The sequence below is a fragment of the Bufo gargarizans genome, chromosome 5, assembly GCF_014858855.1.
Source record: "Bufo gargarizans isolate SCDJY-AF-19 chromosome 5, ASM1485885v1, whole genome shotgun sequence".
Classification (NCBI taxonomy): Eukaryota; Metazoa; Chordata; class Amphibia; order Anura; family Bufonidae; genus Bufo; species Bufo gargarizans.
The window spans coordinates 233,085,474-233,110,081 of record NC_058084.1 but is presented as its reverse complement, the minus strand read 5'-3'; the positions used below and the strand labels follow the sequence as shown (position 1 = coordinate 233,110,081).

At 48.3% G+C, this 24,608-nt stretch overlaps 1 protein-coding gene across 2 annotated transcripts in view; it reads right to left on the bottom strand.

Annotated features, from left to right (window-relative positions):
• The window catches only part of INO80C (INO80 complex subunit C), a 134,531-nt gene extending 124,827 nt beyond the window's left edge, over window positions 1-9,704 (bottom strand). For both annotated transcript variants that reach the window (XM_044294648.1, XM_044294647.1), the window contains exon 1: window positions 9,514-9,704. In XM_044294648.1, the coding sequence (XP_044150583.1) occupies window positions 9,514-9,603 (90 nt within the window). In that variant the 5' untranslated portion in view covers window positions 9,604-9,704. The remainder of the gene's footprint in view (window positions 1-9,513) is intronic.
• Between the last annotated feature and the right edge of the window lie 14,904 nt (window positions 9,705-24,608).

Genomic DNA, 24,608 nt, shown 5'->3' with positions numbered 1-24,608 from the left:
AAATCCGGACCTAATCCGTCACGCTCATGTGAAAGGTGCCTTAGGCCTCTTTCAGACGGGTGTTGCGGGAAAATGTGCGGGTGCGTTACGGGAACACCCGTGATTTTTTCACGCGAGTGCAAAACATTGTGATGCGTTTTGCACTCGCGTGAGAAAAATCACGCATGTTTGGTACCCAAACTTCTTCAAAGAAGTTCGGGCTTGGGATCAGTGTTCTGTAGATTGTATTGATTTCCCTTATAACATGGTTATAAGGGAAAATAATAGCATTCTGAATACAGAATAAATAGTACAATAGCGCTGGAGGGGTTAAAAAATAATAAAATGTAACTCGCCTTAGTCCACTTGATCGCGCAGGCCAGCATCTCCTTCTGTCTCCTTTGCTGAACAGGACCTGTGGTGAGCATTCATTACAGGAACAGGACCTGTGATGACATCACTCCGGTCATCACATGATCCATCACCATGGTAAAAGATACTGTGATGCATTATGTGATGACCGGAGTGACGTCACCACAGCAAAGGAGACAGAAGGAGATGCCGGTCTGCGTGATCAGGTGGATTCAGGGGAGTTACATTTATTTATTTATTTTAACCCCTCCAGCCCTATTGTACTATGCATTCAATTCAGAATGCTATTATTTTCCCTTATAACCATGTGTCCATCCCGATAGTCTCCTAGAAACCGTGCGTGAAAATTGCACCGCATGCGCACTTGCTTGTGGATGCTTGCGATTTTCACGCAACCCCATTCACTTCTATGGAGCCTGCGTTGCGTGAAAAACGCAGAATATAGAGCATGCTGCGATTTTCACGCAACGCACAAGTGATGCGTGAAAATCACCGCTCATGTGAACAGCCCTATAGAAATGAATGGGTCGGTATTCAGTGCGGGTGCAATGCGTTCAACTCACGCATCGCATCCGTGCGAAATACTCGCCCATGTGAAAGGGGCCTTAGTGTCTCCATAGTCTGAGAGCCATAGATTTTTTATTTTTTGACCGATTGCCTTAGTTAGGGTCTTATTTTTTTGCGGGATGAGGAGACTGTTTGATTGGCACTATTTTGCGGGCCATATGCCTTTTTAATCGCTTGGTGTTGCACTTTACATAGTTAATACGGTTGAAAAAAAGACAAAAGTCCATCAAGTTCAACCAAGGGATAGGTGGGGACACGAATACCAGAAACAAGTGAGACTCAGATTTCCACATGTTTTCATAAGCATTTATGTTTTTTACTTTTAAGAATTTGTCTAAACCCTTTTTGAAACTGTCCACTGTTCCTGCTGTGGCCATGTCCTAAAGAAGTCTATTCTACAGATTCACAGTTCTTACAGTAAAGAAGCTTTGACGCTTCTGGAGACTGAACTTTTTCTTCTTAAGTTAGAGGCAGCCCTTGTCTTTTGAGCACATTTTACATGGAACAGCTTTTCGCCTTATTTTTTTTGTATGGCCCATTTATATACTTGTACAGGTTAATCATGTCCCCCATTAGACGTCTCTTCTCAAGACTAAAAAAATACAATTCTATTAAACTTTCTTCATAACTAAGACCCTCCATGCCCCTTATAATTTTAGTCGCTCTCCTCTGTACTTTTTCCATCTGCAGTGCATCTTTTCTATCTTTTCTATGTGCCCACAACTGGACTGTGTATTCCACATAAGGCCACACCAGCGCATTGTAAAGTGGTAGTATGACTTCCCTGCCCCACAATTCTATGCCTCGTTTAATGCATGACAGTATCCTGGTGGCCTTAGAAGCAGGGCTGTTGAGTCAGAGTCGAGGAGTCTGAGGCAATTTTGGGTACCTGGAGTCAGAGGAGTCGGCAAAAAAATGAACCGACTACGACTAAATTTAAATTGGAATAAAAAAAATATAAAAAAATAAAGCAAGTTTAAATGTCCCAATTCACAAAAAGGTATAATTAATTACCATATTTTTTGCCCCATAAAACGCTCCTAGGTTTTTGAGGAGGAAAATAAGAAAAGAAAAAAAATGTTTTAACCAAAAGGTGTGCTTTTGAACTAATGGTGGATGGCACTGTTATGGGGGCATCTGTGGATGGCACTGTTATGGGGGCATCTGGGGATGGCACATATATAGCATATCTTATGTCTTATGTGTCATCCACAGATCCCCCATAAGTGTCCCTGTGTAGTGAATGGGGGCCAGCATCTGTTTCTGTAATGGCAGCGGGGCCCAGTGCAGTCACCGCATTCTACTACACCCGGGCCCCGCTCACTGTAGTATACGGTAATCATATCTAACTTGTGGGTATTGTTAAAATATTCCAATTTCATTCATAAAGTGGGCGGAGCAGGCGCGTGACGTAGTGAGCTACGGTACGAGCGCCCGTCCGGCCTCCTGACTGCCAAGAAGTTAGTAGCAAGTAGTACAGCGCTAGATTTAAGATACTTTAACAATACCCACAAGTTAGATATGATTACCGTATACTACAGTGAGAAGGGCCCGATGTAGTAGAATACAGTGACTGCACCAGGCCCCGCTGCCATTACAGAAACAGATGTCGGCCCGCAGCCCATATTAAATACAGAGCAGTCGGAAGTACCAAAAACTGAGGAGTCGGAGCATTTATCTACCGACTCCACGGCCCTGCTTAGAAGCGGTTGATTAAATGATAGTATACAATGTCAATCTACCATCCACAAGGACACCCAAATCCTTCTATATAAGCGCTACATCACTGCTACATCACCTAGGACATACGAAGCACAGATTATTACTACCAAGATGCTTAACTTTACATTTGTGCGATCTTAGACTACTTTCACACTAGCGTTCAGAGCGGATCCGCCCAGACGGTTCCGCTCATATAATGCAGACGATGGAATCCGTTCAGAACGGATCCGTCTGCATTATATTGTAGAAAAAATTCTAAGTGTGAAAGTAGCTTCAGACGGATCCGTCCAGACTTTGAAAGTCAATGGGGGCGGATCCGTTTGAAGATTGAGCCATATAGTGTCAAATTCAAACGGATCCGTCCCCATTGACTTACATTGTAAGTCTGGACAGATCCGTTTGCCTCCGCACGGCCAGGCGGACAACCGAACGCTGCAAGCAGCGTTCAGGTGTTCGCCTGCTGAGCGGACGCCAAACGCTGCCAGACTGATGCATTCTGAGCGGATTTGCATCCACTCAGATGCATTAGGGCTGGACGGATGCGTTTGGGGCCGCTTGTGAGAGCCTTTAAACGTAACTCACAAGCGGAGCCCCGAACGCTAATATGAAAGTAGCCTTGGGTGACAAAAAAAAAATAATGTATGGATCATGTGATATATTTATAGAGCCGGTGGTTACAGATGCGGCAATACCAAATATGTCTATTTTATTTATTTTTTAACTTTTTTTTATTACTTAATTGGGGATTTTTTTTTGTACATGTGAAACCTTTTTATTTTAAAACAGTATTTTTTTATTTTATTTTACACTTTGCATCCCCCATAAGGTCATACAAGACCTCTGGGGGACATTTAACTTATTTCTCCTGTAACAGTTACAAGGGAAATACAGCCCCCAGAGAGGCTGTGCAGCAGAATACAACACTGTACAGCCTCAGTGCAGGGCTGAACGAGGTCTATGAAAGACCCGACAGTTCCTTCACTCCCTCGGACCCGGCGGTCACATGACCACCAGGCCGGGACAGGAAGCGGATAACGCTTCTTAATCTATATGTGTATACAGCGATCTAGAAGGCAGGGACACCTGGGAACTGTCCCTACCTTCTCTCTGGGTTGCCCTGCTGTTTAAATCCTATGGGCGGATGTGAAGTGGTATTCTAGTTTTAAAACCAGCACCTGGATCTGAATAGTTCTGTAATCGCATATAAAGAAAAGGATTTCCTGGATTCAGTAACAGAAGACTGTAATACGTCACGTAGCAGCGCCAACAGAGAGAGGTCTGTGATACTCACATTGAACCAACATCATCTGTGACAGAGACACGTGGGACGCGAGCGGCTCCATAGCCGGGACGCCGGCAGACCGAACGGAGCAAGGGCTCGAATCCAAGTCCCGACGTACCCGACGGCGCAAGTGAAGGTAAGCCCACAGCTGTGGGTACAACAATAAGGAATACTTTGTCACTGAATAAGTGAATGAACTGTCCTTGGCTACTGAAGCGAATAATTTACATTGTAGCTGTGCACAAACCTACCATAGGAGCTATCAGCTGGATACATTTCAGTATTTATGTGCGGCAGCCAGAGCGCTGTATAACACAGACTTAGGTGGCCAAAGTGATTTACTTGTGTCCAAAGCAAAGGATTGCTGCTAGATTATATCTGTATGCTATTGCAGTGGGACAATTCACTAACTGGAAAGCGGACACTACCCACTATCTGTGTAAAAGAAGTAGGAGTGCTATTCTTACTATAGACATCTAGATAGACCTGTGCAGATATAAGAAAAAGATCTAAGAACTGGCCTACTCACGTGGTCTAATAGAATTTTTATTTGCACAATTGAATGTAATGTCATTTTTATTTATTTGGCATTTCCTTGCCATCAATTAGATGGTTACTCTCTGTGCCATTTCATCTCTCTAACCAACTAGATCATTTATTAAACCTGAAGTGAAGGACATAGAGAGAGAGGTTTTTGACACTACCAGTACCTATCTAAATTTTGTTCGGTCATACAATCGAACATATTAAGAAAGAATATATGACATTTTGACAGAGAACAAACATATAACACTGTGCTAAATGATTGTTAGAAGATTTTTATATTGTATTTTTATACCTGCATACTTTTTATTATTTTTATTTCATCCATTTTAAATATAAATGTCAAATAAAACATCCTGTATTTCCATATAAGAGTGACCAAGCCTCATTTTCTTTATATATAATTAAAAATGTTGCATAGCCATTGAGATATACAATAAAATGTATCTGTATAGCGCCACCTGCTGTTTTTTTTTTACCTCATCACTAAGAAGGCTGCACATGCTGAGGTTCATCCTTCAACTGCCTCTTGAGCTGTGATAAGGGAGAGCATAGACATGCCCCCGAGCTCCCGAGCTGCAGCAGAAAAGACTCCCCTGAGCTCCCAGCTTGATATAAATCTAGAAGAGCAATGAATAGGGAGATCTCTGGATCCATGTGAGGTTCAGGGGTGATTAAGGCTTAATTAGAAAGAGCTTGTTGTGTACTATATGATTAGGGATTAACAAATCGACTTCGGGTGAAACATTCAAAGTCGATTCACATCAAACTTTGTTTTAATACTGTACGGAGCAGGAGCAGAAGTTATTGTTTCACGAAGTCTCTTGAGACTTTGCGCAATAACTTCAGAAATTACTGTAAAAAAACATTTCTCTAACTCGGGTTCGGTTCCAAGGTACCACTCGGGAAATGTTTTTTTTTTTACAGTACAAATTAATTTATGAAGTTATTGCGCGAAGTCTCAGGAGACTTCACGAAACAATAACTTCAGCTCATCAGAGCCAAAACATTCAAATACTGTACGGAGCTCCTGCTCCATACAGTATTAGAACGAAGTCTTATGAGAATCGTCTTTAGCTGTTTTAGGGCTCTTTCACACCTGCGTTCTTTTCTTCCGGCATAGAGTTCCGTCGTCGGGGCTCTATGCTGGAAGAATCCTGATCAGTTTTATCCTAATGCATTCTGAATGGAGAGAAATCCGTTCAGGATGCATCAGGATGTCTTCAGTTCCGGACCGGAACGTTTTTTGGCCGGAGAACATACCGCAGCATGCTGCGCTTTTTGCTCTGGCCAAAAATCCTGAAGACTTGCCGCAAAGCCGGATCCGGAATTAATGCCCATTGAAAGGCATTGATCCGGATCCAGCCTTAAGCTAAACGTCGTTTCGGCGCATTGCCGGATCCGACGTTTAGCTTTTTCTCAATGGTTACCATGGCTGCCGGGACGCTAAAGTCCTGGCAGCAATAGCAAAGTGTAGTGGGGAGCGGGGAAGCAGCATACTTACCGTCCGTGCGGCTCCCGGGGCACTCCAGAGTAGAGTTGTAAATTTTTGATTCGGTTTCGATACCATGAAAAAGTATTGCGATACCACGCAGAAAAAAATAAACCAAAAAAGCCACGAGCATTCCGCATTTTTAAAGATGGCGAATCGCAGAGTTTTTATTTATTTTTTTCTGTTCCGGCGTTCACCACCTAGATTTTTTTTTTATATTTTAATAGTTTGGACTTTTCTGACGTGGCGATATGTAATATGTTTATTATTTACATATTTTATATATTGGGGGTGATTTATACTTCATATTTTGGTGGGGATTTTTTTTACTTTTTTTTTTTTTTTTTTACACTTTTTATTTAATAACTATTTCCCTTCTTAGGCTACTTTCACATTAGCGTTCGGATGTCCGCTTGTGAGTTCCGTTTAAAGGCTCTCACAAGCAGCCCCGAACGCATCCGTCCAGCCCTAATGCATTCTGAGTGGATGCGGATCCGCTCAGAATGCATCAGTCTGGCAGCGTTCACCCTCCGCTCAGCAGGCGGACACCTGAACGCTGCTTGCAGCGTTCGGGTGTCCGCCTGGCCGTGCGGAGGCAAGCGGATTCGTCCAGACTTACAATGGAAGTCAATGGGGACGGATCCGTTTGAAGATGACACAATATGGCTCAATCTTCAAACGGATCCGTCCCCCATTGACTTTCAATGTAAAAGTCTGGACGGATCTGTTCAGGCTACTTTCACAGTTAGAATTTTTTCATCCCTTGTCCTATTTAGCTCTATCAGGGTGAATAGGACTTCACACTGTCCCTGATGCTCTGTGCCTTGTGCACACAGCATCAGGGATGTTACCATGGCAACCAGGGCTTCTGTAGCGTCCTGGCTGCCATGGTAACTGATCGGAGCCCCAGGCTTACACAGCTGGGGCTCCGATCAGAAGCTGCCACTGCACCACCAATGAGGGGGAGGGGAGAGGTCCCTGTGGCCACTGCCACCAATGATTTTAATACTGGGGGGGTTTAGAGGGGCTGGCGCACTGTGCCACCAATGATTTTAATGGGATGGGGAGTTGAGGGGGGGGGGGGGCACACTGCACCACCAATGAAAAATTACCCCTTTATACAGGAGGCTGGTACTGGCAGATCAGCAGTTAACCCCTTAGGTGCCGCCCCTGAGGGGTTAAAGGGAACCTGTCACCCAAAAATCGCCTATTAAGCTGTTTACAGTACCTTATAGTGCTGTATAGTAGTTTCCTGATGCACTTTTTGTTAGTTTTGCAGCATGTATGCTCAGTCAGAAATCGATGTTATATTCAGCTGCTGCCCCGTGCATCTGGGCGCGGGCGCGTTTGATACAGGATGTCGGGCGCATGCGCAGTGCGGCGAAAGTAAGACGGCGCGTAGTACGCGCGGCAGCCGGGACCGCGCTCCTGCCGCCCTTTACTGCGCATGCGGCCGTTGAGCGCGGTCCCGGAATCGGATTTCGGCTGTCAGTCACAGAGGCAGGGGGCGGGGAGAGGGCCATGTAAGACGCCGAGGCCGCTGCCCCCGTGACTTCAAGCCTGACTTGAAGCACGGGGCAGCAGCTGAATATAACATCGATTTCTGACTGAGCATACATGCTGCAAAACTAACAAAAAGTGCATCAGGAAACTACTATACAGCACTATAAGGTACTGTAAACAGCTTAATAGGCGATTTTTGGGTGACAGGTTCCCTTTAACTGCCTCTGATCGCAGCTCCTTGTCAGTGGCAGGGTGCCGGCAATGCGATTCTGCAGCTGGCACCCGCCTCCTGTATTGTGTTAAAGACTGACTTTCACTATCAGGCCACACAGAGCGGCGCCCAGCGATGTCTCAGCACTCACCATTAGTCCTGGGCGCAGCTCCGTTCGCCCGCAGTGCTCCATTACTGTCTCCTCTCCTGCTCCACATGCTGCTGATTACTATCGGAGCGATGGGAGGAGACATCAGCTTCACTAGTGGGCGTTCCTTCTTCCTGGCTGTAGCGCTGTCCAATCGCAGCGCAGGAAGAAGGAACGCCCACTAGTGAAGCTGATGTCTCCTCCCATCGCTCCGATAGTAATCAGCAGCATGTGGAGCAGGAGAGGAGACAGTAATGGGGCACTGCGGGCGAACGGAGCGGCGCCCAGGAATAATGGTGAGTGCTGAGACATCGCTGGGCACCGCTCTGTGTGGGAAATGGGAATAGTCCTATCATTGGTGGCTCAGTGTGCCCACCCTTCCTCCGCCCCTCTCCCCTCATTGGTGGCACAGTGCGCCCGCCCCTCCTCCGCCCCTCTCTCCTCATTGGTGGCAGCGGCACAGGGAGGAGGGAGGACTGCTTTCTTCTCCCCTGTAATGCTGAGAGAACATGAGCGCGCCGATAGCAGCGCGCTCATGTTAAGAGATACTAGGCTGCGCAGAAGTGCAGCCCAGTATCGAAAAAACGGAAATCCCGGTATCGTATCGATATCGGGACAAAAGTATCGATTGGGTATCGAAATTTCGATACCCGCAACAACCCTACTCCAGAGTGACGTCAGGGTGCCCCAAGCACATGGATCACGTGATCGCATGGCACGTCATCCATGCGCATGGGGCGCTCTGACGTCATTCTGGAGCGCCCCGGGAGCCGCACGGACTGTAAGTATACCGCTCCCCCGCTCACCACTACTACTATGGCAACCAGGACGTTAATAGCGTCCTGGCTGCCATAGTAACACTGAAAGCATTTTGAAGACGGAACCGTCTTCAAATGCTTTCAGTTCACTTGCGTTTTTCCGGATCCGGCGTGTAATTCCGGCAAGTGAAGTACACGCAGGATCCGGACAACGCAAGTGTGAAAGAGGCCTTATCCAAAGTGGATTTTTATTTTTTAGATTAGTCATGGGTTAACCCATTTAACTCCTCCCACAAGTGGCTGCTCACATGACAGTGACATCACCACAGTTCCTGTAACCACAATGTGCACACAAACACATTTGTTTTCCTTGTCCGTTACGTTTTTTTGCGGCCTCTGTCAAACTATTCAATTCAATTAGTTTACAAAAAAAAATTAATTATGTTTCAATATGTTTGCATAGCCATTCGACAAAAACGATATTGTCCTATTCTTGTCCGTCTTACTCTATGTCCTGCAATTACAAAATAACTGATTCCATTCCATTTTGACTTTATCTGTCACAATACAACGAAAACCCTCTTTCCTTCTAAAACTTCTCGGTAAACATGTAATAGTGGTGGTACATCAAGAAGGGCAAACACTATTTTAAGCTCTGTAGTGCATTCTTGAGAATAACATGTCTGTAGAACATTTGTTCTATAGACAGCTGGAAAGTGTTGCTTAGGCAGGTGGTAAAATAAAGAATATACCTGACCCTATACAATTATAGACAGTGCGCATCATGGAACTTTCTAGGCGAGGACACAGTACCTGCAGAAACTGTTCATTGCTTGGTGAATGTGCACCCTGTACTACCAACGTGTACTAGCAATAGCAAGTACTGAGCTACAATACAAACACAGGAGTGAAAGCAGACGGGTGATGGGCACTTACGAGAAAATTAGATTGTTTAAACGGCAATGATTTGACAGCCACCGCAATCTGGGAGGATGATGCGTCTGCAGGGAGCATTTTATCACTCATATTAGGCGAAGAGCCTGCTGAGAAATAGCAGATACTAGAATGGAGTTGTTAAAATGAGGTTTCCCTACGGTAGATGCTAGAGTGGAGTTGTTAGAACGAGGTCTGTGACGTCACTGGTCACATGCTCCTTCATGGTCACATGGTCAAGTGTGGGAAGTGCTTATAAACCCAGACTGCAGGAGCTTGAAGGAGGAGGAGCTGTGTGTGTGCCTGGATGTGCTGTAGAGCTAGAGGCCATAGGAACGCATACATGAGGAGGCAGGTGCAGATCGGTGAAGGGGTGAAGGAAGGAGGCGGGCATGTGGTGTATTCTGGGGACATGGGGGGTGGTTAATCTGTGAGGGGGGCATGTGGTGTATTCTGGGGACATGGGGGGGGGGTTAATCTGTGAGGGGGGCATATGGTGTATTCTGGGGACATGGGGGGGGGGTTAATCTGTGAGGGGGGCATATGGTGTATTCTGGGGACATGTGGGGGGGGGGGTTAATCTGTGAGGGGGGCATATGGTGTATTCTGGGGACATGGGGGGGGGGTTAATCTGTGAGGGGGGCATGTGGTGTATTCTGGGGACATGGGGGGGGGGGTTAATCTTTGAGGAGGGCATGTGGTGTATTCTGGGGACATGGGGGGGGGGGGGTTGAGACTAGAATGGAGTTGTTACAATGAGGTCCTCACCCTGGAGTCAGTAATCTAGTCTGGTCAGTGTAGAGCAGGCTAGAATGGAGTTGTTACAATGAGGTCCTCACCCTGGAGTCAGTAATCTAGCCTGGTCAGTGTAGAGCAGGCTAGAATGGAGTTGTTACAATGAGGTCCTCACCCTGGAGTCAGTAATCTAGCCTGGTCAGTGTAGAGCAGGCTAGAATGGAGTTGTTACAATGAGGTCCTCACCCTGGAGTCAGAAATCTAGTCTGTTCACTGTAGAGCAGGCTAGAATGGAGTTGTTACAATGAGGTCCTCACCCTGGAGTCAGAAATCTAGTCTGTTCACTATAAAGCAGGCTAGGATGGAGTTGTTAGGAGGAGGTCCTCCTGTTCTTCATGTTACTTATTATATTCTTTGCATTCTTAATTCTGGAAACTGTTTTACTAGATTTATGATTTTCCTACATCATTTTTTCATATATATTTTTATTGATGCAATAGAAAAAATTCCATTCTGCTTGTTTTCACAAATACATAAAAATAGAACTAAGGGGTCATTTATTTTAAAATATATACGACCTTTTGGTGTATTTTTGGTGCAGATTTTTTCGCAAAGGTGATTTGCGACAAAATCTAAGACTTCTTCCCCTTCCAAGTCACTTACACCAGTTCTAAATAAGGAGGAATGGCGGGGGAGGGGTGGCCCGGCTCATTTATCATTTCCTACACCAATGATGTAATTCTAAGCCGACATGATCAAATTCAGAGTTTTACAGTTGTGTTCACACAGCGCGGCCATTTTCTGTTTAAACTCTCATTAATGGCTGTGGTTTTGCCAATAAAACACACAAGTGTCAATCAAAATGCCACTTCTAAAACCACGCCGACCGCTTGAGCACACCCTTCATGTATTTTAATTTCACAGTTTTATCTGCCACAGCCGACTAGATTAAAGACTTCTCAGAGAGGACCAATATTAACTCAATAAGCCACAGCAAATACAGGAGGACCTCCTTCAGCCCACTCCATTCTAGCCTGCTCTGTATAGAAAAGACTAGGTTACTGACTCCAGGAGGAGGACCTTCTTCTAATATCTCTACAGCTTATATTACTGATAATAGAGGAGGACCTCCTAACAACTCTGCAGCTTATATTATTGATAATAGAGGAGGACCTCCTTCTAACACCTCTGCAGCTTCTAGCAATGATAATAGAGGAGCACCTCCTTCTAACAACTCCATTCTAGCTGATTCTATAGTGAACGGGCTAGATTACTGACTCCAGGAGGAGGACCTCCTTCTAACACCTCTACAGCTTATATTACTGATAATAGAGGAGGACCTCCTTCTAACACCTCTGCAGCTTATATTACTGATAGTAGAGGAGGACCTCCTTCTAACACCTCTACAGCTTATATTACTGATAATAGAGGAGGACCTCCTTCTAACACCTCTACAGCTTATATTACTGATAATAGAGGAGGACCTCCTAACAACTCTGCAGCTTATATTATTGATAATAGAGGAGGACCTCCTTCTAACACCTCTGCAGCTTCTAGCAATGATAATAGAGGAGCACCTCCTTCTAACAACTCCATTCTAGCTGATTCTATAGTCAACGGGCTAGATTACTGACTCCAGGAGGAGGACCTCCTTCTAACACCTCTACAGCTTATATTACTGATAATAGAGGAGGACCTCCTAACAACTCTGCAGCTTATATTATTGATAATAGAGGAGGACCTCCTTCTAACACCTCTGCAGCTTCTAGCAATGATAATAGAGGAGCACCTCCTTCTAACAACTCCATTCTAGCTGATTCTATAGTGAACGGGCTAGATTACTGACTCCAGGAGGAGGACCTCCTTCTAACACCTCTACAGCTTATATTACTGATAATAGAGGAGGACCTCCTAACAACTTTGCAGCTTATATTATTGATAATAGAGGAGGACCTCCTTCTAACACCTCTGCAGCTTCTAGCAATGATAATAGAGGAGCACCTCCTTCTAACAACTCCATTCTAGCTGATTCTATAGTGAACAGGCTAGATTACTGACTCCAGGAGGAGGACCTCCTTCTAACACCTCTACAGCTTATATTACTGATAATAGAGGAGGACCTCCTAACAACTTTGCAGCTTATATTATTGATAATAGAGGAGGACCTCCTTCTAACACCTCTGCAGCTTCTAGCAATGATAATAGAGGAGCACCTCCTTCTAACAACTCCATTCTAGCTGATTCTATAGTGAACAGGCTAGATTACTGACTCCAGGAGGAGGACCTCCTTCTAACACCTCTAAAGCATATCCTACTGGCTCCAGGAGGACCTCCTCCTAACATTCCTATTCTACCATATTACTGGCTCCAGAAGGAGGACCTTATTTCTCCCACTATTCTAATAAGGGTCCATGCACATAAACATATGCCATCTGAGATATACAGTCCATGAGCAGGGCATATGTCCCAGAGCGCATAGCTTCATAGTTTACTATAATGCAGTGCACGTCGGGCCACCCACGGGACTACTGTCCCAGACTCGTATTATCATGGGACATGATTGATGCCGCTCTGGGACATATGGCCTGCTCATGAACGCTATGTCTCAAAAGGCACACGTCTGTGTGCATGGTCCCTAACATGCAGTTGTTAGGAGGAGGTCCACACTTTGTAGTCAGTAATATATAAGAATGGAGTTGTTAGCAGGAGGTCCTTCTCTATTATCAGTAATATAAGCTGTAGAGTTGTTAGTAGGAAGTCCTCCTCCTGGAGTCAGTAATCTAGCCTGTTCACTATAGAATCAGCTAGAATGGAGTTGTTAGAAGGAGGTCTTAGCACTTGTTGGCCCTTTTGCCTTCACTCTGCTGTCCAGCTCACCCCAAACCATCTCGATTGGGTTCAGGTCCGGTGACTGTGGAGGCCAGGTCATCTGGCGCAGCACCCCATCACTCTCCTTCATGGTCAAATAGCCCTTACACAGCCTGGAGGTGTGTTTGGGGTCATTGTCCTGTTGAAAAATAAATGATGGTCCAACTAAACGCAAACCAGATGGAATAGCATGCCGCTGCAAGATGCTGTGGTAGCCATGCTGGTTCAGTATGCCTTCAATTTTGAATAAATCCCCAACAGTGTCACCAGCAAAGCACCCCCACACCATCTCCTCCTCCCCCTCCTCCATGCTTCACAGTGGGAACAAGGCATGTAGAGTCCATCCGTTCACCCTTTCTGCGTCGCACAAAGACACGGTGGTTGGAACCAAAGATCTCAAATTTGGACTCCGACCAAAGCACAGATTGCCACTGGTCTAATGTCCATTCCTATATATACATATACACACACACACACACAAATTAAAGTCACATACTTGATTTATTAAATATATGCTTTATTTAAAAACTTTTCAATAAATACCATTTGTCCTGTGTGTGCATAGATATAACTGCAGGGTGTCTGTATGTCTGAGAACACTGCACCTTAATGTAAATTGTTGACGTGTTCTGAGAGACCAATAATAAAATTTGGTTGTCTATTTTCGGCCCCAACACCAGAGAGGAAAAAAAAGTGAGAAACTGTTAATAAAGTGTTTATGGGAGAGGCTTAACTGTGACGAGAGGGTGAAGCGCTTCCCCTGACCTAGCTGGCTGTGTTGTGCCGGAAGCCAGGAGCGAGGGTAAGCCTAGTAGTGGGCGTACCCTAAGGGGAGTGTTTGAGAACAGGGGGGGTGGGTGGGTGTGAACAGAAGCGCCCTGAGGAGCTGGAGGCTGGGGCTTAAAAAGGTAAGATGCCCCTCCCACAAATTCAGGCTGACTTTTCAGCCTTCCACTTATGGGAGAGGCTTAACTGTGACGAGAGGGTGAAGCGCTTCCCCTGACCTAGCTGGCTGTGTTGTGCCGGAAGCCAGGAGCGAGGGTAAGCCTAGTAGTGGGCAAAAATAACGAGGAGAGCAGAGTAGTGACGGAAGTCTTTAATGCCTTTAATTGCCTCAGAGAGCAAGGTTACAGAATGCCTGGGAAATCTCTACATGCGGGTTCGGGATGTATCTCGTGAAGCAAGAAGAGCGCCACCTCCCCATGCATCTAATCACGTGCGCCGGGACCCCGTTTTTTGACGCTGAGGACGCGGCCCCAATGCGGAGCGAGTGACCCGTGAAGGCCAGTGGGTCATAACCGAGACCTGAGGCCAGTGATCTAATGTGGGACACGAACTGGACTGACGTCAGGGGCCCCCCACGCCAAGGAAGCAGCGGGGCCTCTGGGGAGGCATCCTGCAACAGGGCTAGCAGTTGACGGAGGACCATGACTGGGCACCAATCGTTGGAGGTTGTAAAGAACCTGACCTCCGAGGGTGGACCATGCTGATTGGCCTTCGTGGAAGGAAGCCAGAGGACAAAGTGGTCATGGGCCCAGGCCAACTGTCGCACCTGCAACCCCTGCTGTTTAGGGGAGGTGCTGGTGAACTCACCTGGCCTGAGAAACCCGTAAAACCCGAGATACATAGCTGCCTTGATGATCAAACTATGAGAGTGGCCAAAAGGAAGACCATCCAGCGCGGACGAGAGTCGCCTGAACATCTCGCCGGAGACGGGCTGCCTACGGGCGGGAGGAACGACCTCGCACTTCTGGATCCCCCTAAGGGCAGCTTTAACTGCTTGCACTGAAAAGATGGAACCTCCATTTGGGTTATGAAGCATAGCGCAGTGCTGTACCCCCGCTAGGTACAGCTTGATGGTGTTGAATGCCAGCCTAAGGTTGCGGTGACAGTGGGCTATGAACGCCAGGGTGTAGGAGACATCGTCCAAGCCACCTTGCGGGTGGGACCTGGCGAAATCTTCGTAGACCTTGAGGCCGGCTCGGTAGTTCCTGACGGTATTGGAGGAGAGGGAGTGCTGAACCAGGTTCCTGGCGTGGGCAAGGAGGGACTCTAGTCCATCACTAGAGACTGGAAAACCGGAAGGGGGAACCCCGCGGGGTCCGCTCCTGGCAGCACCTGAAAAAAGAGGGGGAAATTAAATCGGGACAGGGCATCTGCCGCCACGTTCTCGACCCCCGGGATATGACTGCAGAACACATGGAAATTATGAGTGAGGGAGAGCCAAACTAGTCTGCGCATGAGGGACATGATCCTGGGGGGTTTAGCCCGACCTTTTGTGATGATGTCCACCAACGCTTGATTATCGGTGATGAACATCACTGGTGTGTTCGCCCAGCGATGACCCCATACCCGGGCTGCCGCCACGATGGGGTAGAGCTCCAGGAGGGAAGATGAATTCAGATTTTCGGCGACTGACCAGATTTCTACGGGCCACTGGCCAGCCATCCAATGGGACCCAAAAATAGCGGCATACCCCCGGGAAGCAGCGGCGTCCGAGAAAACGGTGGGGTATGACGGTGCCCATGACGGTACAAAAAGGGAGATCCCGTTCCAGGAGGATAGAAACAGGGACCACATGGCCAAGTCCGCCCTGGCATGGCTGTCCAAGTGGACGATGCTGCTCTGGTCAGGAGCCGAAGGCAGGAGCTGGAGCAACCTGGAGGTGAAAGCCCTGCCCTGGGGCATAATTCTAGAGGCGAAGTTGAAACGCCCCAGCAGGGACTGGAGCTCCACCCTAGACAGATAGCCCACGGACAAGGCGTGGGAAATTGCCGCACGGCAACTCGTCAGTTTTTCCCCCGGGAGGCTGGCCTCCATCCGGATGGAATCCAGGGTGATACCGAGGAACGTCACCCGATGGGCGGGGCCCTCAGTCTTTGCATGGGCTATCGGGACCTGCAGACAGGAAAAAATCTGGAGAAGAGTAGCCAGGTTGCCCGACCCGCCTTGTGGACCCTCGATGACCAGAAAGTCATCGAGGTAGTGGATGACCGAAGGTAATCCGCCATGGTGAACGAGGATCCAGTGCAGGGCCTTGGCAAATTGGTCGAACAACCAAGGGCTACTCTTTGACCCAAACGTGAGCCTGTTTGCAAAATAATAACGATTGGCCCATTGAAGCCCGTAGTAACCCCATAAGTACGGTTTGACGGGGAGAAGCTTGAAAGCGTCAGAGATGTCTGCTTTCGCCAGCCAGGAGCCCCTGCCGGAGTTTACTATCTCTTTGATCGCTTCGTCTATAGAGGAATATTTGATGGAGAATTCCTCGGATGGGATGAGCGAGTTCAGACTGGGGACGGCAGAGGCATGAGGCGCGGACAGGTCGTATATTAACCTTTTTTTATTTGTATTTTTTTTGGACACCAGACCAATGGGGTTGATGCGCCAGGAAGAAAATGGTATCGACTCAAACGGACCAATTAGGAACCCTTTGTCGACTTCCGCTTGGAGCAACTCCTCCACTGCTGCCGGGTCTTCAGAAGCCGACCTCAGGTTGCCGCCCTCCCAAGACGTCTGCGGCAGGGCGATGAGGCCCGTGTGAAATCCTTCTGTGAAACCGGATAGCAAGAATTGCACAAACCCCCAATCGGGGTGGTCCTGCAGAAGGATTCCAAGGAGGTCAAGGTCAATGTCGGCTAGTCATAGCTGCTTTGCCGACCTCTTGGGACAGGCGGAACGCGGGTGAGCCCTGAAGCACTGGGAGCAGACATGGAGGGCCCTGCAACTGTTGAACCCGCAACCGTTCATGTTGTAGTTGTTACAGACCTGGGACTTGCCCAGGTACACGATGGGCCTGCCCAGTTTGTCCACTCCGGGGGTGCCCAGTTGGAGACCTGAGGGACCAGGCAGGGACCTATCCTGGACAGGGTTGACCGCGTTCGGACACCAGTCCATGGAATGGAAGGTGGACTGGCACCCTGCGCAGGACGGTGCCCTGAGACCCGCGAAGTGGCGACAGAACAACTCCATGTCTATATTCGCCCAATTGGTGACGAACTGGAAATGAACCAGGGCAGCCGCAGCCTTCGCAGAGAAGGAGCGGTGATAGTCATAGAATGACGCGCCACCGTACTTATGCCCCAGATCAGTGACCAGATAGAGGTAGGAATCCAGTTCCTCCCTTCTTGTAGGTTGGGCCGAGCACACAACATCCCTGAACAGGCTGAACGCCAAGACAAATTCCGGGATGGTGAGCTTTCGGTTCAGCCTTGCGTCCTTGGCCCTCAGGACAAGGGAGACGTCACCGCAGTTGATGACCCTGTTCTCAGGGAGGTCCTGTGAGGCGATAAGAATGGACGCCAAGTTTACGTCCTTTCCCGCCAGTATATCCTTCTTAATGCCTTCCGGGATGAAATGAGCCGGGGCCACTCTAGGAGAAAAAATGGCCGTACCTACGGAGGCCGACTGAGGAACCACGGACTCGGCCGGAGGTTGGGAAGCCTGGGGGGGGGGGGGTCGGGGCCCGGGACTCCAGTACCGAAACCCTGGACTGGGCATCAGTCACCATGCCGACCAGGGAGTCAATGGTGGCTTGTAGATGCCTAAAAGACTGTTGGGTGTCCGTGGTGCCGGGCTGGACGCCCGACGGACCCGGGGTGGTCATCAACCGCTTGTACAACTCTGCTTTGCGGGCAGAGGCCGGGTGCGGAATGCCCCGTCTATTGAGTTCCGCGATCAGTCTGGGAACCGTCCAGCTTCTCAGGGACGTGTTGCCTGGCTGGCCTGAGGCGGACGTTCCAGGGAGAGACATGGTGTCCTCTATGTCAGAGTTATGTGACATGTTTGAACCTGTAAAGAAAGAAATGGTCCCGAATAACTATATGTGAACAGAACCTAGAACGACTGGTGCCTACGGGAAGGCTTGAGTCGGTCTGGGCAACGTACCTGGCTTAGAGGCTACTACCTGAACCGATGTGTTGGGTCACCTGACCTTGATCCAAACCGGTCGCACGGTGAACGATCAGGACACGTTCCTGAGAAGCAATTCGTGAGTTCGGAAGGAAAAGAGAACACAACTGAGGAGTGCGCTGGTACTTGGTGACCAGGAGGTAGAGGTAGGTGTGAGCCTGGACGAACCAGGAGACAGAGGTAGGTGCGTGCCTGGGCGATCCAGGAGGCAGAGGTAGGTGTGAGCCTGGACGAACCAGGAGACAGAGGTAGGTGCGTGCCTGGGCGATCCAGGAGGCAGAGATAGGTATGAGCCTGGGAGCCAGGAGGTAGAGGTAGTTATGAGCCTGGGAGCCAGGAGATAGAGGTAGGTGTGAGCCTGGACGAACCAGGAGACAGAGGTAGGTGCGTGCCTGGGCGATCCAGGAGGCAGAGGTAGGTGTGGGCCTGGGCGAACCAGGAGACAGAGGTAGGTGCGTGCCTGGGCGATCCAGGAGGCAGAGGTAGATGCGTGCCTGGGCGATCCAGGAGGCAGAGGTAGGTATGAGCCTGGGAGCCAGGAGGTAGAGGTAGGTGTGAGCCTGGACGATCCAGGAGGTAGGTGCGTGCCTGGGCGATCCAGGAGGCAGAGATAGGTATGAGCCTGGGAGCCAGGAGGTAGAGGTAGAGGTAGGTGCGTGCCTGGGCGATCCAGGAGGCAGAGGTAGGTATGAACCTGAGTGATCCAGGAGATGGAAGTAGGTAGTAGATGAGACAGCAGTATATAACGTGAAATACATACATATAACACATGGCACTGACGTCCCCATAGAGTAGATGGCCGCAGTGCGCGTTTGGTGACCGCTGAATGGGTATGGCCTGCAATGATTGCCTGGCCTACTTGTGGTGAGACCCCCTTTTTTTTTTTTTTTATATATATTTTTTTTTTTTTTTTTTTAATTTTTTTTTTTTTTTTGAGGGCATGGGCCGTCGTTGCCCGGGGGCTAGATACCCCTGCTAGCCGCGTGTGGCCTCTTTGACGGTGGTGCCAGCCTGGGGCAATAGACCTGATGAGAATACTAAGTGCATTCAAATATAAGCTCCATGATACGGATATCAGCAGTGTGGACACAAGTTTCTGTGCCGTAGGCCAAGGTGAAATCATTCCACATTATGAATATAACTATATTAGCAAACATCTGCTACTAGCCTGTGTCCATCATGGGGGAGAATCCACTGAAAAATGAGGCTCAGTAGACTTGTGTTTTAATCTCTTTGTAAGTGTCATGGCGTGTGGCGATTTTAATGACAGGCTTTTAATGTGTATTCATGGCCCCCGGCCTTGCGGAAGCACTCCGGCGTGCGCTCCAGGCTGGAACGCACGCCGGACACGTGACCAGGCCCAGGGCCGGCCGAGGGATTCCGGCGTGCGTTCCAAGCTGGAACGCACGCCGACCACGTGACCAGGCCCCAGGCCCGGCCGAGGGATTCCGGCGTGCGTTCCAAGCTGGAACGCACGCCGACCACGCGACCAGGTCCCAGGCCCGGCCGAGGGATTCCGGCGTGCGCTCCAAGCTGGAACGCACGCCGACCCCGTGACCAGGCCCCCAGGCCCGGCCGAGGGATTCCGGCGTGCGCTCCAAGCCGGAACGCACGCCGACCACGTGACCCGGGCCAAGCCTGGGGCCGGATTTCCGGCGTGCGCTCCACGCAGGAACGCACGCCGGCCTGTAGCGGAGCCTGAGGTGAAGACGGCGGGGGGCCGTGTGGAGGGGGGGGGACCCGCGGGCCAGACCCTGCCCCCCCTGCTGTCTTGGGGGGGGGGAGTTGGAGGTTAACACTGGAGGGAGCCATGGAAAAGGGAGACAAAACAATTTTGGGCAGAAATGTGTATTGGCATGCGTTCCACGCTGGAACGCATGCCAACTCAGGGAGCCTGGAGTTTGTGACCGTGGCTGATTGAGCCCCTTGTGGTGCGTTGTTAGCACATAATTACCTCTTCAAAAGACGTGACGGCAGTGTATGACGGCGAAGCGAAATGAACCAGATGAAACTACTCACGACGTGCACGGATGCAGTTCCAGAGCAAGCGACTCCTTATCCAGAATGTGAACAGAAGCGCCCTGAGGAGCTGGAGGCTGGGGCTTAAAAAGGTAAGATGCCCCTCCCACAAATTCAGGCTGACTTTTCAGCCTTCCACTTGTTACCAACATTTCAGAACCATTTACAGTTTTATACATTAAATACAGACTTGCATATGAAAAAAGTTTGTTTACCTACAAGAAATAAAAAATAAAGTTAATGATACTGTAAGTATATAAAATTGTCTATTTGCCTCTTGTTCCTGGTAACTCTGCCTCCATACGCAAGACAGCTGAAGTGACTGAAATATGAGGGATGTGGTTTTTAAACCAAGTGCATGTAGGCCAAGTTCAGTCGCTGTATTCACAGTGCGCTTATCTGGTCTGTAATACACTTTTAGGCTGTTTGCTACTTCAGCAGGTAAAGTAGGGCGGCCAGAGGTCCAGTTTTAGGCTCCCTGTCCTCCGTCTGACACAGTGCCTGAATGGACTCCGCTCCCTCTCATACAGCAGCACGGTGCTGGGAGAGTCACCATCTCTCCACAGCAGACGACATGAAGTTTATTTTGTATTGGCTGCGGAATCGGAGGGAGTATTGCCTAACATGATCAGGGTGTGGCTTAGTGGGGTCAGGCACCCTAAGCCTAGAGTATGGGCACCCTAAGGTAGAGAAGCAAGGCTGGATTAAGACAGCATATTTAGGACACTGCTTCCAAACTAGGGCTAGCCTGTGTCTGCTGTAAGGCTGGAGTTTAGACACTGTGGTGTATAGGCACATGAGCACACTGCCATTATGCCATCTGAATCCTGTGTAATTACACAAGTGCCAATGGCACACTGGAATGCACCTGCACCGCCATAGAAACACTGCTATGCCGTTAAAGGGCTTCTGTCACCCCACTAAAGTCATATTTTTTTGGGCTAGTTACATTCCTTATAGTGCGATATATGAGAATATAATGGTGTTACTTACTTTCATTCGGCCGTTTCTTATAAAAACGAAGTTTTATAATATGCAAATCAGGTCTCTACCAGCAAGTAGGGCGTCTACTTGCTGGTAGCCGCCGCAAAAAACCGCCCCCTCGTCCTGTTGATTGGCAGGGCCAGCCGCGATCTCCTCCTCCGGCCGGCCCTGTCAGCATTTTAAAAATCGCGCGCCTCTGTTCATTCGGCGCAGGCGCTCTGAGATGAGGAGGCTCGTCTCCTCAGAACTCCCTCAGTGCGTCTGCGCCGATGACGTCTTCTCTTTCGGTGATGTCATCGGCGCAGACGCACTGAGGGAGTTCTGAGGAGACGAGCCTCCTCATCTCAGAGCGCCTGCGCCGAATGAACAGAGGCGCACGATTTTTAAAATGCTGACAGGGCCGGCCGGCCGGAGGAGATCGCGGCTGGCCCTGTCAATCAACACGACGAGGGGGCGGTTTTTTGCGGCGGCTACCAGCAAGTAGACGCCCTACTTGCTGGTAGAGACCTGATTTGCATATTATAAAACTTCGTTTTTATAAGAAATGGCCGAATGAAAGTAAGTAGCACCATCATATTCTCATATATCGCACTATAAGGAATGTAACTAGCCCAAAAAAAAAATATATATGACTTTAGTGGGGTGACAGAAGCCCTTTAAGCTGACATCACCAATTTGAATCCCAGCTAAGGTGCTTACACGGGTCTAGGGCTGCAGCTAACGATTATTTGAATAATAAATTAGTTGTCGATAATTTAATCGATTGGGGGGAAAAAAATAAAATATAAAAAATTCAAAACAGAGGTTTATATGATTTTACTTGAAAAATTATGTTCAAAGGCCATATTAAAACAAATTGTGGGCAGCGCTGTTATGGAGAGGGGGTCCAGTGCCCAGATCCCCCTCCCCATAACAGTGCCCAGATCCCCCTCCACATAACAGTGCCATAGACCGATATCCCCCTCCCCATAACAGCCCCGGCCCCGCTGCTCACAGCAGACTAATCACTGCATCTTTATTTTACCTTACAATGACGCTCCAGTAACAGGCAGAGCTGACGGTGGCGTAACGTCACTCACGGGATGCACCTGCTCCGCCCACTTTATGAATGAAGGAGGCGGAGCAGGCGCGTCACATGAGTAAGTGACGTTACGCCGCCGTCCGCTCTGCCCGTTACTGAAGAGTCATTGTAAGGTAAAATAAAGATGCAGTGACTTAAACCACTTTAACCCCGCTAGCTAAAACCCCCTTAATGACCAGGCCACTTTTTACACTTCTGCACTACACTACTTTCACCGTTTATTGCTCGGTCATGCAACTTACCACCCAAATGAATTTTACCTCCTTTTCTTCTCACTAATAGAGCTTTCATTTGGTGGTATTTTATTGCTGCTGACATTTTTACTTTTTTTGTTATTAATCGAAATTTAACGATTTTTTTGCAAAAAAATGACATTTCACTTTCAGCTGTAAAATTTTGCAAAAAAACGACATCCATATACAAATTTTTGGCTAAATTTATTGTTCTACATGTCTTTGATAAAAAAAAAAAAAAAAAATTGTTTGGGTAAAAGTTATAGCGTTTACAAACTATGGTACAAAAAGCCGGAATTAGACTTACCGGTAATTCATTTTCCACGAATCCACCATGACGGCCCAGAGAGATTGACCCCTGACCTCTGTAGGGGCAGGAACAGAGATAGGTTTAAAAGGACCCCTCCCACCACCATTCACCAGTGAGTTCCAGATTATAGTGCTACAATCACCAGTTTACAAGTGAGACAACTAAAAGTGTTGTGTTTTTTTTTTTTTTTTTGGTATTACCTCATACCAAGGTTTTTTTTTTTTAGGGCGGGATATCATGCCGTCATGGTGGATTCGTGGAAAATAAATTACCGGTAAGTCTAATTCCGGCTTTCCACTTCACCACCATGACGGCCCAGAGAGACATAACAGATTATATATGACCTAGGGTGGGGCAACGGCCTGAAGGACCTTGCGACCAAATGCGAGGTCGGAAGACCTGGATAAGTCGAGCCTATAATGTTTAATGAAGGTGCTAACATTAGACCAGGTTGCAGCCTGGCATATTTGATTTAGGGAAGCTCCTGCCCTTTCAGCGAAAGAGGCAGATACCGCTCTTGTGGAGTGAGCCCGAATGACCTCTGGACAACTGATGCCTTCGATCTTGTAGCAGTCTGCAATAGTCTGTCTTACCCAACGGGCAATGGTAGATCTGGAAGCTGTCTTCCCTTTATTTTTACCACCGAAGAGCACTAATAAGTTGTCCACCTTCCTCAGGTCCTTAGTGACCTCTAGGTATTTTAGTACTGCTTGTCTGACGTCTAGCGTATGGAAACGTTCCTCACCAGAATTTTTAGGCTCTACACAGAAGGAGGGCAGAATGATCTCCTGGCTCCTATGGAAGTCTGTTACTACCTTTGGCAAAAACGTAGGGTCTAGCCTCAAGGTGATACGGTCCTCCTGTACCCTGAGATATGGTTGTCTTATTGACAATGCTTGGATCTCACTCAGTCTTTTTGCTGATGTTATGGCTATAAGAAAAGCCACCTTATGAGAAAGATTCTTCAGGGAACTTGCGTCCATGGGTTCATACGGTGGACCTGTGAGTCCTCTAAGGACGATGTTTAAGTCCCAGGTAGGCATCCTTGATCTGAGGGACGGTCTTAGTCTGGCTGCAGACCTTAGGAATCTTTGGATCCATCTATGGCTGGCCAATTCGGAATCGAAGTAGGCGCTAAGTGCTGAGACCTGGACTCTCAGGGTAGAAGGACTTAACCCTAACTCTAGTCCCTTCTGAAGGAAATCCAGAATCCTCTGTATATTTGGTCTGGTTTGATCTGGGGCTTCGTCGCCCGACCAGGTGCAGAATCTTTTCCAGATCTTGAAATAAATGGAGTTAGTCACCTTCTTTCTGCTGGCCTTTAAGGTAGATATAACACCCTCAGAGAGACCTCTCTGCCTTAGGAGGTTGGACTCAGGATCCAGGCCGAGAGGCTGAAGATTTCCGGATGGGGATGGAGAACCGGCCCCTGGATCAGGATATCCTTTCTCCTTGGGAGAATAAATGCTTCCTGTGGAGAGAGTTTGGTTAGGATCGAGAACCAGCTCCTCTTGGGCCAGTATGGGGTGACCAGGATTACTCTGGCTCTGTCCCTGATGATCTTCTGGAGAACCCTTGGGATTAATGGGAATGGAGGGAAGGCATATGCAAGGACCCAGTGCAGGGAGAAGGCGTCGATCGCTAGGGGCCCGTCCCTTGGGTTTAGGGAGCAAAAGGTTGATACCTTTGCGTTTGTCCTTGTGACGAATAGGTCTATTACTGGAAGGCCCCATCTCTGGACAATCAAACTGAAGATCTCGACGTTTAAGGCCCATTCTCCCTGGTCTATGGTAGTCCTGCTGAGGAAGTCTGCCGCACAGTTTAGGCTTCCTTTTAAATGAACTGCCGATATTGATTTTCCTGGATAGACATTCCAGCTTCTGAGATCGTGTGCCCCCCTGATGCTTGAGGTAGGACACGGTCGTTATATTGTCTGAATAGACCTTTATATGTTGGT